This window comes from Podarcis raffonei, chromosome 2 (genome assembly GCF_027172205.1).
Source record: "Podarcis raffonei isolate rPodRaf1 chromosome 2, rPodRaf1.pri, whole genome shotgun sequence".
Lineage (NCBI taxonomy): Eukaryota > Metazoa > Chordata > Lepidosauria > Squamata > Lacertidae > Podarcis > Podarcis raffonei.
In genome coordinates this window covers 19,289,700-19,304,901 of record NC_070603.1, presented here as the reverse complement: position 1 = coordinate 19,304,901, position 15,202 = coordinate 19,289,700, and the positions used below count along the sequence as shown (strand labels likewise).

The window sequence follows — 15,202 nt, the reverse complement described above, 5'->3', positions numbered from 1 at the left end:
CCCAAAGCCCCTTTCCTTGTTATTAGTCTCGCATGTTGCCGAGCTAAACTGAAAACAACTTTCCTGGACTTAAACCCTGGTGAGTCAAAGTCAGCCTTGGGCCTTGTTCTTTCAGTATGAGAGGAATCCATGAATATTAAAAAAGAAAACCTGCAACCAGAACAACTTTGCTGAAGGAAAAGTTTATCAGCATGCTTGGAGATTTCCAACGGTGGGGTGGGACTGGGACCGGGGGGGGGGCTTTGAATGACCAACCGAGAGCACAAATCACGCGAATGACTGACCCGTAACAGAGGTTGCAAATTAACTCTGACAGGTGATCATTAAAAAGTTGGCAGTCTCCCGAAACAGCAGAAGATTGCCATTCTAATCATTTGCCCTCCCCTGCGACACATCTTGGTGCTTGTGGCTTGTGTTAGAGAGCTGATTCAAATGTCCGGCAAGGCAACTGGTACAGTGCTCCCAACTTGTTGAGCAGTGTGGAAGTTGCTTATCTGAATGTTTCTCCCAGTATCTTGAAAGAAGAGACATGCCAAAGGGGCCTAGCCAGGCGTTTTAGCAAACACCTTCTCTCCCCTTATGTTCGAGGCTCAATTTTACCTATACAGCCTTATGCTGCTGAGGTTCAGTGGTACCTTGGTTCTCGAACTTAATCCGTTCCACAAGTCCGTTCCAAAACCAAAGCGTTCCAAAACCAAGGCGTGCTTTCCCATAGAAAGTAATGCAAAATGGATTAATCCGTTCCAGACTTTTAAAAACAACCCCTAATACAGCAATTTAACATGGATTTTACTATCTAACGAGACCACTGATCCATAAAATGAAAGCAATAAACAATGTACTGCAGTCACACAATCAATCAATAGCTGAACTGGGTTCCACACAGTCACAAAAAACAAAACAAAAAGAGCCGCAAAAACAAAAACGCAAAATAAATAGCAAAAACCGACAGACCGCAGCATGACACTCAAAACAGAAGTGTGGCACTCAAAATGGAAGTGTGGCACTCAAATCGGAAACGTAACACTCAAAACAGAAGTGTAGCACTCAGATCAGAAGCACAACACTCAAAACGGAGCATGTTTGGCTTCCAAAAAAAGTTGCTTCCTTCCAGGTTTGCAGTGTTTGAGTACCAAGCTGTTTGAGTAACAAGGCCTTTGAGAACCAAGGTACCACTGTACCTCAAGGATTACTTTTCCCCACATAAACCAAACAACACCTTGCAATAATCATCTGAAGCCCTTCTGTGTGTTCCCCCTACGATGAGATGCAGAGTGTGGGCCTTCTCAGTGGTGGCTCCCTGCTTAGGGACCGCTCTCCCCAAGAAGGCTCGTCTGGCACCATCATTATGTATCTTTCGGTACCAGGCAAAAACGTTTCTTTTCAGCCAGGCCTGAGGTTTTTATCTGTGGCTTCCTTCAGTGTGTATGATATTTTAGTTCTGAGATATATATATATATATATATATATATATATATATATATATATATATATATATATGAAAGTTCTTTTTTAGCTTTTGCTCTCCTTTAGTTCTATATGAGCTTTGATGCACATTCTGTTATTTGTAAGTTGCTCTGGGTTACCTTTTGCGCGCGCACACACACACACACACACACACACACAAATAGCTGAGGGCTAAATCACATGCCTTTCTAAACATTTTAATCGGCTCTCGGAAACAAACTGTCGAATTTTTGTGGCCTTTTCAAATACGCATGCAGATTGAACACACCTTTGAAACAAAGAAGCAAGGAGACTTTTCTCCTTCTCTCAGGGCTGACCTACATAGCACAAGAGGTGAACTTCTGCTGGAGGTTGTGGTACAGGGAACAATCAATAGGTTGCTCAGCCATTCCTATGCCCACTTATGATCCATTGGAAAAGGTCCTTTTGGTCCAAGGACTGTAGCAGAATCATAGAATCTTTGAGTTGCAAGGAACTCCAAGGGTGATCTCGTCCAACCCCTTGCAATGCAGGGATCTCAGCTAAAGCATCCATGACAGATGGTCAGCCAACCTCTGCTTAGGGACCTCCAAGGAAGGACAGTTCACACCTCTCGTGAGAGTCTGTTCCACTGTCGAACAGCTCTTACTGCCAGAAAGTTTAGGACTCTCCTTTCTTGTAACTTGAAGACATTGGTTTGGATCCTACCCTCCAGAGCAGCTAGCTCCATCTTTCATGTGACAGCCCTTGAGATATCTGAAGATGGCTATTATATCTCCTCTCAGTCTCCTCTTTTCCAAGCTGAACATACCCAGCTCCTTCAACCACTTCTCATCAGGCTTAGTTTCCAGACCCCATATCATCTCTGTTGCCCTCCTCTGCGCACGTTCTAGCTTGTCAACATCCTTCTTAAATTATGGGGCCCATAATTGGACACAGTATTCCAAGTGTCTGACCAAGCCAGAATAGAGTGGCCCTATGACTTCCCTTGATCTAGACCAGCCTTTCTCAACCTGTGGGTCCCCAGATGTTCTTGAACGACAACTCCCATCACCCCTAGCTAGCAAGGCCAGAGCTCAGGGATGATGGGAGTTGTAGTCCAACAACATCTGGGGACCCACAGGTTGAGAACCGCTGATCTAGACACTACACTACTGTTGATGTAACCTAGACTAGTGTTAGCTTTTTTTTGCTACTGCATCACACTGTTGACTCATGTTACGCGTGTGGTCCACCAAGACCCCTAGATTCCTTTCACATGTGCTGCTAGTAAGCCCAGCTGGAGGAAACCTGGCAATGAAGGTTGAGAATCAGCAAGACCCAGGAATACTTAAGCACATCTGTCCCATTGAGTGATTTCTTCCCAAGCAAATTTGAATTTGGGAGCATGTAGCTCAGGAACTCTTAATAACGTTTTCTATCAACACTACTTCACACACGCAAACTTTTTATTTATACATCTAAAAAAGCAACAGTGTGACCCATTCACACTTGTGGTGCATGGAACTGTGTCAGTAAGTCCAGTTTGGCTGTGGTCCTCTGCCATGCGCACGTGTGGTACAAAACACACATTTTTATTCCAGCCATGGGGTTGCCAGTGCATGACACCACAAGCAGCCCTTGGAAGCCAAGCAAAACTACATAAACCGCAAAGAGCAGCCTTTTCAACTCAAGGTAGCCACTTGGGAGCCATTTCACACATGCGTTCAGATCACTGGTTTACTCAACACTTGACGAGACTTAAGGGAAAGTCCTCCATCAGAGTCACCTTCATTCAAAACACAAACTTTATCTGTGATGGCACACAAGTCACCAAGCAATGCTATGACATTAGGCCCTGTTTTCAGAAGAACAAAACTAACAAAAGTAACCACAGGATAAAAACAACGCCAAGTTAGTGGCAGAAGAACCAAGCGCAGTTCTGGCTTTTCACAGACAAGAAACATGTTTTTATAGGTTCCTCAGGAGGAGGTTTGCACCATGTTCCACTCCCAACTCTGGTCATTCTGTTTATTTATCTGGACTTCTTATCTCATGCTTTTGAAAACAGTCTCGGATTTGAAGCCTGTCCCAGGATAGGGGAGAGAGGAGCAGTTCCTGCTCCAGGAAACTGCGTCTGGCTCCAAATAAGCACATTTGCGTGCGCAATTTTGCCCAACGCACACATTTTTGCAACGCGGTTTCCCCAAAGATAATGCTTCAGGAACAGATGCGTTTATCTGCACGCTTTAACCCATGCTTGTACACATTACTTGCCTGGAGAAACAAAATTCAGAAAAATGCTCATTTCGAAGGGTAGATAAATTTCAGTTAGCGTATTGTTTCAGAAAGTGAATCCTTACTTCTGAGTAAGGATTCCTAGGGTCGTGCTAGAAGGCCCACTATATTCAGAGAAGCTTACTCCCTATGAAGCACATTTTAAACTCCCCCCTTAATTTGAAACCACTTCCAGATTGCTTCTCTATTATAACTGCTCTGAGCCGTTTTGCAATTTTCTTTCAGAACTCAGCAGCCCCGGGGCCGTTTGCCACACGATGTTCCGAACTCGCTAAGAGGCTTTTCGAAGTTGTCATGTGAGCACTTCCAGAAGGAAACGTTAGGTGGGGAGGACAACCTTTCCAGGATGAGCCCATTGACATGGCCTCTGCCAGGGGAAATCCTGCTCACGGATGCCACTCAGGACAGGCCCTATAGATAACTAATCCTTTTACAACAGTTCCATGCAAATGATCTCATAATGCTGCCTGTGCAAATGAGCCCTTGCCAAGAGAACATAAATGCAAGGCTACTTTTCCAAGGGAGAATCAGCAGGTGGGAGGCAGGCTGGTGCAACCCTCTCCTGCTAATACCCACCAATTCCCCATTGCACATCCTTCCCCTAGCACTTTTAACTCACAGCAGGGCTTGCTTCCAGTTTCGCAGCCCAGCTGCAGGGCAGGGAGCTGCAGAAGGAAAGAATCAGGAATCGACCAAGCTATTCCCCACTCCCATTAGCTGTATCAGGAAAACGCCAGTTAGGAAAGCTTGCTTTTCTCACAACATCAGCCCCCAATGAGGCCCCACAGTCCCTTGTTTTGGAAATCCAGACTCGTGGCTCTCTCCTCGCAAGCCAGGTCCTTGGCATAATCACAGCAAAAAACAACAACACCTCACTAATATAAGCCCTTGCTGGCACATGTTGCTGCTGGAGCAGCCAGATGCTGCTTTTTGCAGGTTGCAAAAGAAAAGGGGGGTAAAATCCAAGCCAGAAATTTCATATCCTTATCAAGATCCATTAAATCTCAAACCGTTTTTATTTTCTAGGCTAATGTGCAATAGGAAATTGAATAGCTAGATGACTTTCTTCTACGGAAAGCAAATGAGGACTTGGTTGCTAAAAATACGGCAAGTTCCGCTTGCCTGCAAAAGCCTTACATGGAAGAGGCAGGTTTCTTGATGTTTCCTGTGTTTGACAGTAGCTACTTTTAGGAGTTCTTTCCCACTGATGGAGAACCCATCGTTCAAAAGCCCTGGGGCGGGAATCTAGAATTTCATCCATTTTAAGTCGTGACCGACAGGCCAGTCTCGACGCAAAAGAACAAATGGATACAAACCTGGCGCCAGAAATGGCAAAATGAATAAGTAAATAATAGTGGGGAGTGGGGGAGCATTTCAGCCTCCCTGGTCACTCCAGAACTGACTTTAGCAGCCATCTTTCAACAAAGAAACTTCAAAAGGGAAAAAGCAGCTTGAAACCACAGAATTGCAACTCATCAAGAGATTCAATGCCATCCACTTGTAGATTGAATCAAAGGATTTTTATCACACTGTATGTGTCGATTGGCTTACCAATGTTGGGATTTCTGTGTTATAAACAACAACTGGGTCTGGGTTTTGTTTTTTGTTTTGAAGAAACGCAATTCTCACAGCCTGTACTTTTCTGCATTTCTCTCCTCCCACCCCACCCTAGAAACAACCAGGAATGCATATGTATGTATTTGCAACTCAGGATAACACTTCATAACATTTGGTGAAGGGGACTGCGGTCCACAAAAGCTCGCGCCATAATAAAACACTAAAACTGCAAACTGTTGCAGCAAAAACAGCAGTTTTTCAATCTGGAGGGCCATGTCTGAATGGGAATTGGAACCCCTTGTGTGCTTCCTGGACTAAAGCACACTACATTTCTGAGCACAGTTCGAAGTGTTGGTGCTGACCTTTAAAGCCCTAAATGGCCTCGGCCCAGTATACCTGAAGGAGTGTCTCCATCCCCATCGTTCAGCCCAGACACTGAGGTCCAGCTCCGAGAACCTTTTGGTGGTTCCCTCACTGCGAGACGTGAAGCCACAGGGAACCAGGCAGAGGGCCTTCTCGATAGTGGCACCCGCCCTGTGGAACGCCCTCCCATCAGATGTCAAGGAAATAAACAGCTACCTGGCTTTTAGAAGACATCTGAAGGCAGCCCTGTACAGGGAAACTTTTTAATGTGTGATTTCAGGGCTTGTTTTCAGCTGGAACTCACTTGGACTCTATTCCGGCACCTCTCAGGTGGGTGCCACTGCTATCATAGAAGAATAAGGGGTGAGTTATTCATGGTGAGTTCTGGCACCTCTTTTTCTAGAAAAATAGCAGTGTGACGTTCTACAGTAATACCTCAGTTGTCGAACGTAATCTGTTGCGGCAAACCGTTCAACTTCCGAAATGTTCGACAACCGAGGCGCAGCTTCTGATTGGCTGCAAGAGCTTCTTGCACTCAAGACGAAGCCGTGTTGGACGTTCGGGTTCCGAAAAATGTTCAAAAACTGGAGCATTTACTTCTGGGTTTTTGGCGTTCGGGAGCCGAAATGTACGATAATGGAAACGTTTGGGAACTGCTGTATTATGTTGGAAGCCCCCCAGTGTGGCTGGGGCAACTCAGTCAAATGGGCAGGATATTGCTATCCTTATTATTGTTATTTTATAAAGGTTACTGAGATGGCACGGGAAGGAGCTGCTGGAAAAGCAAACCTTGTTGCTAGCAACATACAAACTGGCCACAGAAATAAACCTCCTTGAATAAGCTGGAACTTTATTCCAAATTAAGTAAGTTCAAGATCAGGGTATGTTGTGTGCAAGGCTTTTTTTTCATGATGGAACTCTTTTTCTAGAAAAATAGCACTGGTTGTGTGGAATTCACGATCAACGGGTGGGGTGTGGGGATGTAAGACATGGGGTGTAAAGAAGAAGCTCTAGGAGGGGGTTGCGCTGCCCCTTATAAAATGAAGCAAGAGAATGATTTTTAGCACCTATAATGACAAGGTCCCCTGGCTAGAACCCCTCTGGCATGATTTTATATCTCCTCACAGACATAGATAAGCATGTGACCTGGCGTGTAGCACTCTTTGCAACTGCCGCTAGGAAAATTGGAGCAAATTATATAGCCAAGATAGCCACCAACTGTAAAGGAGATGAATTTATTTCACCCTATCTACATCAAGCTATATTCTATCTTTATCACCAAACTCTGAATATAATTGCACACTGTATTAATTAACATTATTTTTTAATATGTTAGTGGCCATGTGGTGATTTTAACCTATACATTTTATTGTTTAATGTCTTAACCTGTATATTAAGGTACTTTTATAGCTCTGTTTAAGGGACGCGGGTGGCGCTGTGGGTTAAACCACAGAGCCTAGGACTTGCCGATCAGAAGGTCGGCGGTTCGAATCCCCGCGACGGGGTGAGCTCCCGTTGCTCAGTCCCTGCTCCTGCCAACCTAGCAGTTCGAAAGCACGTCAAAATGCAAGTAGATAAATAGGTACCGCTCCGGCGGGAAGGTAAACGGCGTTTCTGTGCACTGCTCTGGATCGCCAGAAGCGGCTTAGTCATGCCGGCCACAGGACCCGGAAGTTGTACGCCGGCTTCCTCGGCCAATAAAACAAGATGAGCGCCACGACCCCAGAGTCGGTCACGACTGAACCTAATGGTCAAGGGTCCCTTTACCTTTATAGCTCTGTTTAGAGTAGGTAATGTCTTGATAATATAAATGTTTTGAGTTTTTGTATTAACCCAGCATATTTTCTTTTAATTGTTGAATGATTCTTGTGTACATTGTGGCAGCCTTTGGCTATGTGCAATAAAACTGACTGACTGACTGACTGACTGAGTGACTAGGAGGGGGTTGGTTGTTGAGGCACAACAGCCCCTAGTGTGTATGTATGCGCGTGCACACACTCACACAAAAACACACACAATCATTCTGTTTGTTTGCACTCGAGTCTGCCCAACAAATCTCCTACAGCTGATTTACCTGGCCTGACTGGACTCTGCATGCAGTTCTGAGAAACCATGGTAGGGTGGGCCGACGTGGATGCTCTGCTGCTGAGGTCCATGACGGAAGGTGATGCTGAGGTAGATTGCTGAAGAGCTGGTTGGTGCGGGCTGTGGTCATGCTGGGCCGGGCTGGGCGGAATGCCGTTCTCCGAGAGAAACTCTTCCAGGTCCATGTATTCCAACTGGAAAGTGTCGCCATCGTAGGGAAGGGTCTTGTCCCATAATGTAGGACCCAGGAAAGCGGACTGTGGGACCATAGCATTGGTATTGTCCTCATCCAGCTTTTTCTCTTTGTCTTTTTCTTTATAAAATGCTGAAAGGGAAAGAAAAGAGAAAGAGAGAGGGGGCAGAGAGGGGGCAAAAAGTCAGTACGTCCACAGAGGAGTTTGTTTGTTTTCTTTCTTTCTTTATAGGAAAACGACAACAGCAACCCTAAGAGTCGGTTCTCCTCCTGCAATTACGTCTCTCTCCGTACGGAAAGCTCTACGTTTCGGTATAGGGTTTTGAAGGGCTGGGATAAATTATTTTCGACTCATTAAATATATGCAGGGTTTCCGCCTCTGTTTCTAATTAGCAATTCATCTGTACACTTGGCTTCGAGCAAACGTCAAGATCCAAACAACACTGCGAGGTTTCATCAGAGCAGTCGCAGCAGAAGACGGAATTGGAGGCGGGGAAAGGGGGAAGCGGGAGAGAGAGATGGTAGAATCGTAGAATCGGAAGGGACAACAAGGATCATCTAGTCCAACCCCTTGCAATGCAGGGAGGGAGGGAGGGAGAAATTAGAACAAATATTGCCTAAAAGGACATGCCCCACAAGTTGAGAGTGTCATTTTAGAGGATGAAACTTAATTTTTGCCAATTTATTCAATGAGGGGCGGTCTTAAAATAGTGTGTGTGTGTGTGTGTGTGTGTGTGTGTGTGTGTGTGTGTGTGAAAGTCAAACCTGCTATTATTTTTGTGATTGGGCAACACTTCGCTTTGCTACTCTACGTCTAATTAAAAAGCACATAAACTGCTCTCGGGAAAACCAAAGAGATTTAATTTTACCTTCTGAAAATGCCAGGTAACGCTAAATGAGATAATGATAATGATAATAATAAAAACTGCAAGTGCGTGACAATCCTTTTTAGTGATTTCCGTGCAATTTTACACACATTTTCCTTCCCAAGCAAAACTAGACTGTCTTCATTTCACCAAAACATCTTCTGAATTCCCAAGTCATGTTACAACTTTTTAACACCCCTCGTTTGGGGAATCTGAAAGTTGAAAAATCCAACAGGCCCTTACTCTGCCAGCAAGTTCTCTTGCACAATGCCCACTGAGATGAATCAGAGTCTCTCAGGGTTCCAGTTTATCCCAATAGGGTTTTAACGGGAGAACTTCTCGAGAGCTGAACTTTTAAAGGAGAAGTTTGATCCCCACCCCACTCCTCTCAAAAAACCTAATTGTCTGGCTCTGAAGAATGACCTGAATTGTTTTCTGTTTTACAAAGTTGCAGAGCCTATAGCTCACAAGACATACCATGGTCCCATTGATCGAGACAAATAAATATAATAGCCTCTATCATCCACAAGAAAGCAGAGTTTACAATATACTAGAATGTCCTGGTGATTAAAAGCATGCAGCACACGAGCAGAAATGGTCTTTGATTGCAAAGACCTAAACGAGCAAACAAAAGGTTATTTAATGTGGAAGTAAATCGTGTGATTTAAATGAATCTTTCCCAACAAAAAACGGTGGTCGCTGTACTGCATAGGATGTTCCCACAAACTACACATTGATCTCTCTTGGTTTTTAACTAAACTGCTTTAGCAGCAAGAACAGAGAGCTGGAAAGGCAAGGCTGAAGTCTCCCACTTCTGTATGTACCATTGCCCTGATCTATTCTGCCCCATACACCTAAAACATTTGGGTGTTGGTTTGGGGGGGGCGGGCGGTTGTGGTTGCGTTTTGTTCTTCGCAGCTCACATTTGCTTGAAGCCACGAATGCATATGAACTGTTTGCCCCTTAGGACTGAGGAATACAGGTACTTTAGGACTAACAGCTGCCATAATTTAGGTTTTCTCTGGGCAAGTGGCTGTGGGGAAAGGGAGACTGTCAACACACCCAATCTTTCCAGAGTAAAGCCACTGGAGTCAGTGTAGCATAGTGGTTAGAGTATCAGACTAGAACCTGGGAGACCAGGGTTCAAGGCCCCGCTTGGCCATCAAGTTCACTGGGTGAGCTTGGGCCAGTAACCGCCTCTCAGCCTAACCTACCTCACAGGATTGTTGTGGAGAATAAATCACCACCTTGAGCTTTCCCAGAGGAAAAGGCGGGATATTAATGCTAGATATAGATATAGACATACATATAGATATAGATGATATAGATATACATACACACATACACACACACACATAAATATATTCACTGCGTCCCACAGCTGTGTTTCAGTATAGAAAGAAGAGAGACCTAATCAAGGGTTTCCAACGTATCTTGTAGCTCAGTCTTGACTTCCACATAAACTGGGTTTAAGATTGAGATGCATAAAAAGAGATTTCCTGTCATCATGCTGGATAAAAAAGGCACTATAACAGCCCAAAGATTCAAATAAGCAGAGTTACACATCTACTCAGACATAAGCTCTGTTGCGTTCAATGGGGCTTACCCCCTGGTGGGTAGAGGATCCTATAGACAGGCTAGACTGCAGCCTAAATTTCTAAGGAAGTTAAGAGTCTCAAAGGACACAGTGGTCAACATATTAATCAATATACAGTGGTACCTCAGGTTACATACGTTTCAGGTTACAGACTCCGCTAACCCAGAAATAGTGCTTCAGGTTAAGATCTTTACTTCAGGATGAGAACAGAAATTGTGCTCCAGCGGTGTGGCGGCAGCAGGAGGCCCCATTAGCTAAAGTGGTGCTTCAGGTTAAGAGCAGTTTCAGGTTAAGAACGAACCTCCGGAACGAATTAAGTACTTAACCCGAGGTACCACTGTATCTTTTTTTAAAAAGGTTTACAGACCCATATATGTTTCTAGGATTTAGGGAAAGAGATCAGCTGTCCACAATTGACCGTTTATGATTCGCCATGATCTTGGATTAATTCTGAACTTTCCTTCCAGATATGCTCCCTCTGGAAAAATCATTATAATCTCTGTGTCCTTTTCTTATTTATGGATTTCGTGGATTGCTGTGTGTCACTCACAAGACTGAATGCTACAGGTCCATGCGCACTTACTTGGGAGTAAGTCCCACTGAACGAAGTGCAACTTGCTCTAAAGGAAGCATGCCTTAGATCAGCCTGCACAGGCAATACTCAAATATCACATGCGGTTATATGAAGCTGTCTAGAAAACTACAGGGAAGTACTGAGCGGGCACAGTCTGCAACAGCTAACAAGCCCCATTGCTGTGGATTCCAATGGAGTGTGCAATGCACCCTCTATGTCAAAAACACGACAAACACTCTTAGAACCTACAAAAGATGTAGAATAAGTCTTTGCTAACATATTTACAAAAACCTATTGCAGCTTCTTAGTGCAAAGAGGTATTTGGTAAGGGTTCTGTTTGGCTTACGTGCAAATCCAGAAGCATAGCTGAAAGACATTTTGTGTGCCTTCTTCTCTTTAAACTTTTAAAATAATAATAATCTAACACATAAATCCATTCTCCCACGTGAGAGAAAGACTGAATTTTTTAATAGCTGGAATTCTAGACATGCACTTCCTTGGAACTCGGGTCCACGGAAATCAAAGATTAAGATTTCCAATAAAACCGATGGCAGGAGCTGATTGATATCTAAAAGCACTAAGACGCCAGCGCCTTAACTTCCCATTTAAATCACCTTCAGAAGTAGTGTTCCAAGTGTGCTTTACACAAACAAGGAGAATAATAAAAAAGCAATAAAAATAATAATCAGCTGGCTTACTCTTTAACTACACATGCCATAGTAAACAAATTAAAGTCCAACCCTATGTATGTTTCTATTACAGTAACCCCGAGGTTACAGCACAAGCTTAACGCATAGACTCCGGCTGCGCAATTCTAAATACACTTCCTTGGGAGTAAGCGCCCCTAGACCCCAGTCGAGGTTCCAGCTGAGCAAAACTCAGCAGTATTTTCCCGAGAGTAAGCACGGCGCCTCTCAACAAGCAACGGAGTTGTAGGATCCGCAACCTAAAGGAAAGCGCTCCGGCTCCTGCCCGGGGCGCACGGCGGACGCACCGCGCTCTGCATTGATGCGCAAACTTAAATGTGGGCTTTTGCGCGCTTGCATGAAATGCGCTTTTGCGCGCTGCTGCTGCTTCTTAGCCAGAAAGCAGTCTTTTAAATATCTTTGCGCGCTGTACCGTGTGTGTGTGTTTGTGTGTATTGGTCCAGAGGAGAGGAAGAAGCAAGCGGGATAAAGCGGGAGGGGGGACCCCAAAACCACTACCCCAGCCTTTATTTCCCTTGCCCCCGCTCCCCATTTCTCTCACCGTCTTCATGCTGCAACGGTAGCTTGAGCGGGTTTTCCAGCAGAGATTTCAGCACCCCGTATGTTGGAGGTAGGAAAGTTGGATTCAGAGGCAGAGGTCGAGCCATGGTCCTGATCTCTCTTTCTCGCTGCCCCCAAATTATTCTTTTTCAAACCAAGAATAAGAAAAAGGAGGGAGGACAAGAGGGCGGGCGTGGGTGGGAAACCCCAAATTAGGAGGTAAAAGGAAGAGAATGGGAGGGAAGGGGGGAAGGAAAAAAACACCCCACTGCTAATAATTTTTCTGAAAAATAAAAATAAAAACCATCAAGGGCTCCTCCTTTTGGCGAAGTTCTAGCCGGCTCCAGACGCTCCGAGGAAATGGGGACGTCCTTTTGCTCGCTTGATCCCCTTTCGCATCAACAACAACAGAGGCAGCAGGAGGAGGGGAGTTAAGGGGGGTGGGGGAGAGAAAGAGGAAAGAAAAGAAAGAAAAGGAGAGAGGCAACCCTGACAGCCAGGCAGCCAGGCAGCCAACCAAGCTCGCTCGCTCCGCCCAGACCGAGGAGCTGTCGGGGGCCGCCTGCGCCGCGCTCAGAGCAGTTGGCTGTCCATGTGCGGACGCCGATGAGCGTGACGCCCAAGGGCGGCCCTGCGCCCAGGGAGGCGGGGTAAGGGAGGGGCCGGCCAGATCGCCGCCCCCGGCCCGCGATCGGATCCCGCTTATCCGCCGCCGCCGCCTCCCCGGTTGCTCTTCTCGGGCGCTTTTCTCCTCTTCTGCGGCGGAGAAGCGGCGGGAGAAAGGATGGGCGAGAAAGGACTTTTAAAGGCGATTGGGGGGGGGGCACCGGAGAGAAGCTGCAGAGGAAGGGAAAGGATGGGGAAGGGAAAGGTTAAATTCGTTCCGGAGCGCCTGTTTTGCAAGATGCACTTCTGGAAACAGAGAAGTGTAGAGTTGGAAGGGAAGCCTGAGCAGTGCTTCCCAAACGCGAGTCTCCAGCTGTTTTTTTGGACTACAATTCCCATCAGCGCTGACCAGTGGTCCTGCTAGCTAGGGATGGTGGGAGTTGCAGTCTAAAAACAGCTGGAGACCCAAATTTGGGAAACGCTTAGTTCTAATCCAACTCCCTGCAGTGCAGGAATATGCAAGAATCGAACCTGGAGCCTTGGGGTTATCAGCACCATGCTCTAACCGACTGAGCTATGCAAGCTTTCTTCTTGGTTGCCCTGTGACAGCTCCATTAAAAAAACTAAAAAATAAAAACCGTGTGAGAACAAAACAATTTGCCACATGAGCACGAATGAATGCCCCAGATACAACTGCAGTTTAAAAGAGGCAGCGTCAAGAAGGCCGTTCAAAAGTTGGCCTCCACAAGGCAAGTAGTTCTTGCCCGAGGGGAAAGAATGGTTAGCCATCGCTGAATTTGTTTGCTTGCTTCTTTGGTTCACAGGGCGATTCAAAGAAAGAGTCTTGGGAGACTGCAGTGGGCTATTCTTCCTTGCGCATGCCCCCTCCCACAACTCGATGGCAAAGTGCTGGTTCCCTTGGTCCGTACAGTGATACCAATCCCACCAACATTTCTCCAATGAAAATTTTGTTCCGACTCTCCGTGACCCCATGGACCAGAGCATGCCTTGGAAACTCTCACTTTCTTCTCAAAGCTTCTCCTTTTTTATGTCCACGGAGTTTTCTTGGCAAAATACTGGAGTAGTTTGCCAGTTCCTTCTCCAGGTGGATCAGGTTTAGTCTAAACTCTCAGCTATGACCTATCCGTCTTGGGTGGCCCTGCACGGCATAGCTCATAGCTTCTCTGAGTTATTCAAGCCCCATCGCCACAACAAGGCAGTGATCCATGACGGGGCTGATGAAAATAGGGATGTCCTATTCAACAACAACAACAATTTTACTATTTATATCTCTCCCATCTGACTGGGTTGCCCCAGCCACTCTGGACAGCTTCCAACATACATGAAAACATAACAAAACATTAAACTTAAAAACAAAAACAAAAAAACCTTCCCTTTACAGGACTGCCTTCAGAGGTCTCCTAAAGGTTGTACTTATCTACTTGACTTGGGGTACGCATAACTCCATACCCTCCTACATTTTTCCGATGAAAATAGGGATGTCCTAAGGAAAAGCGGGACATTCTGGAATCAAATCAGAAACTGAGATGGCTTCTATAAATCCGAGACTGTCCCTGAAAAATAGGGACACCTGGGGAATCTGTGATACAAAAACATTGTGTGTTATGCAAATGGAGGTGTCATGATCTTTTTCTAGCTGCCGGGTTGTGCCAGAATGTGTCCCAAGTTCAGTCACATCATAAGTTGTTCTGCCATTGCCGCATCTTGATTGACGCCTTCCACTCATGTGCAACAAAGGGTCAATGTGCAAAATCGTGATTGATAGGTGACAGTTTCCAGGGACGCTGTGGGAACATTTGTTGGTATTACCACATTAGCTTTGATTTCTGCAGCTGCTACTGAGCTGTTGGGTGTGCATCGATGGAATAGCACCTATGTTGTACCAATGCTAGGAGGGGCATAATATCACCCATCAGCTTCGCAGGACCACAGGATCAGTCTTAAGGATCATCTCTTAAAGATTTAGGGGGCCTTCGTCAGCTGCAGACTTAACACAGCTACTGTGCTACAGTGTTTTTCCTTTGCATATCAAAAATCTCAAGATTTAAAAATATGCAGCAGGTATTTTAGAGACAGAGGATGATTGCCAGTGCTAATGATACTCAGAGTAGAACTGCTGAATTAAATGGACTCGGCCTGGATAGCTCAGTTGGTTAGCGCGTGGTGCTTCTAACACCAAGGTTGCAGGTTGAATTCCCCTATGGGACAGCTGCATAGGTTGGACTAAATAATTCTCAATGTCCCTTCCAACTCTACGATTCTAATTTTATTGAGCTCAACCGGTCTGTTCTGACTATGACTTGATTGTATATCACCTGGAGAAAATGCCTCCTATTAATGCTGAAAATAATTACAGAGAGGCTATTAAAG

At 45.4% G+C, this 15,202-nt stretch overlaps 1 protein-coding gene across 2 annotated transcripts in view; it reads right to left on the bottom strand.

The window, feature by feature from the left end:
• HLF (HLF transcription factor, PAR bZIP family member) overlaps positions 1–12,784 on the bottom strand; it is a 66,157-nt gene extending 53,373 nt beyond the window's left edge. Inside the window, exons 1-2 of one of the 2 annotated variants that reach the window (XM_053375144.1) lie at positions 12,207–12,784; positions 7,718–8,053 (exon numbers count right to left, since the gene is read on the bottom strand). In XM_053375144.1, coding sequence (XP_053231119.1) covers positions 7,718–8,053; positions 12,207–12,312 — 442 coding nt within the window. In that variant the 5' untranslated portion in view covers positions 12,313–12,784. The remainder of the gene's footprint in view (positions 1–7,717; positions 8,054–12,206) is intronic. The other variant, XM_053375146.1, reaches the window with a different exon arrangement.
• Between the last annotated feature and the right edge of the window lie 2,418 nt (positions 12,785–15,202).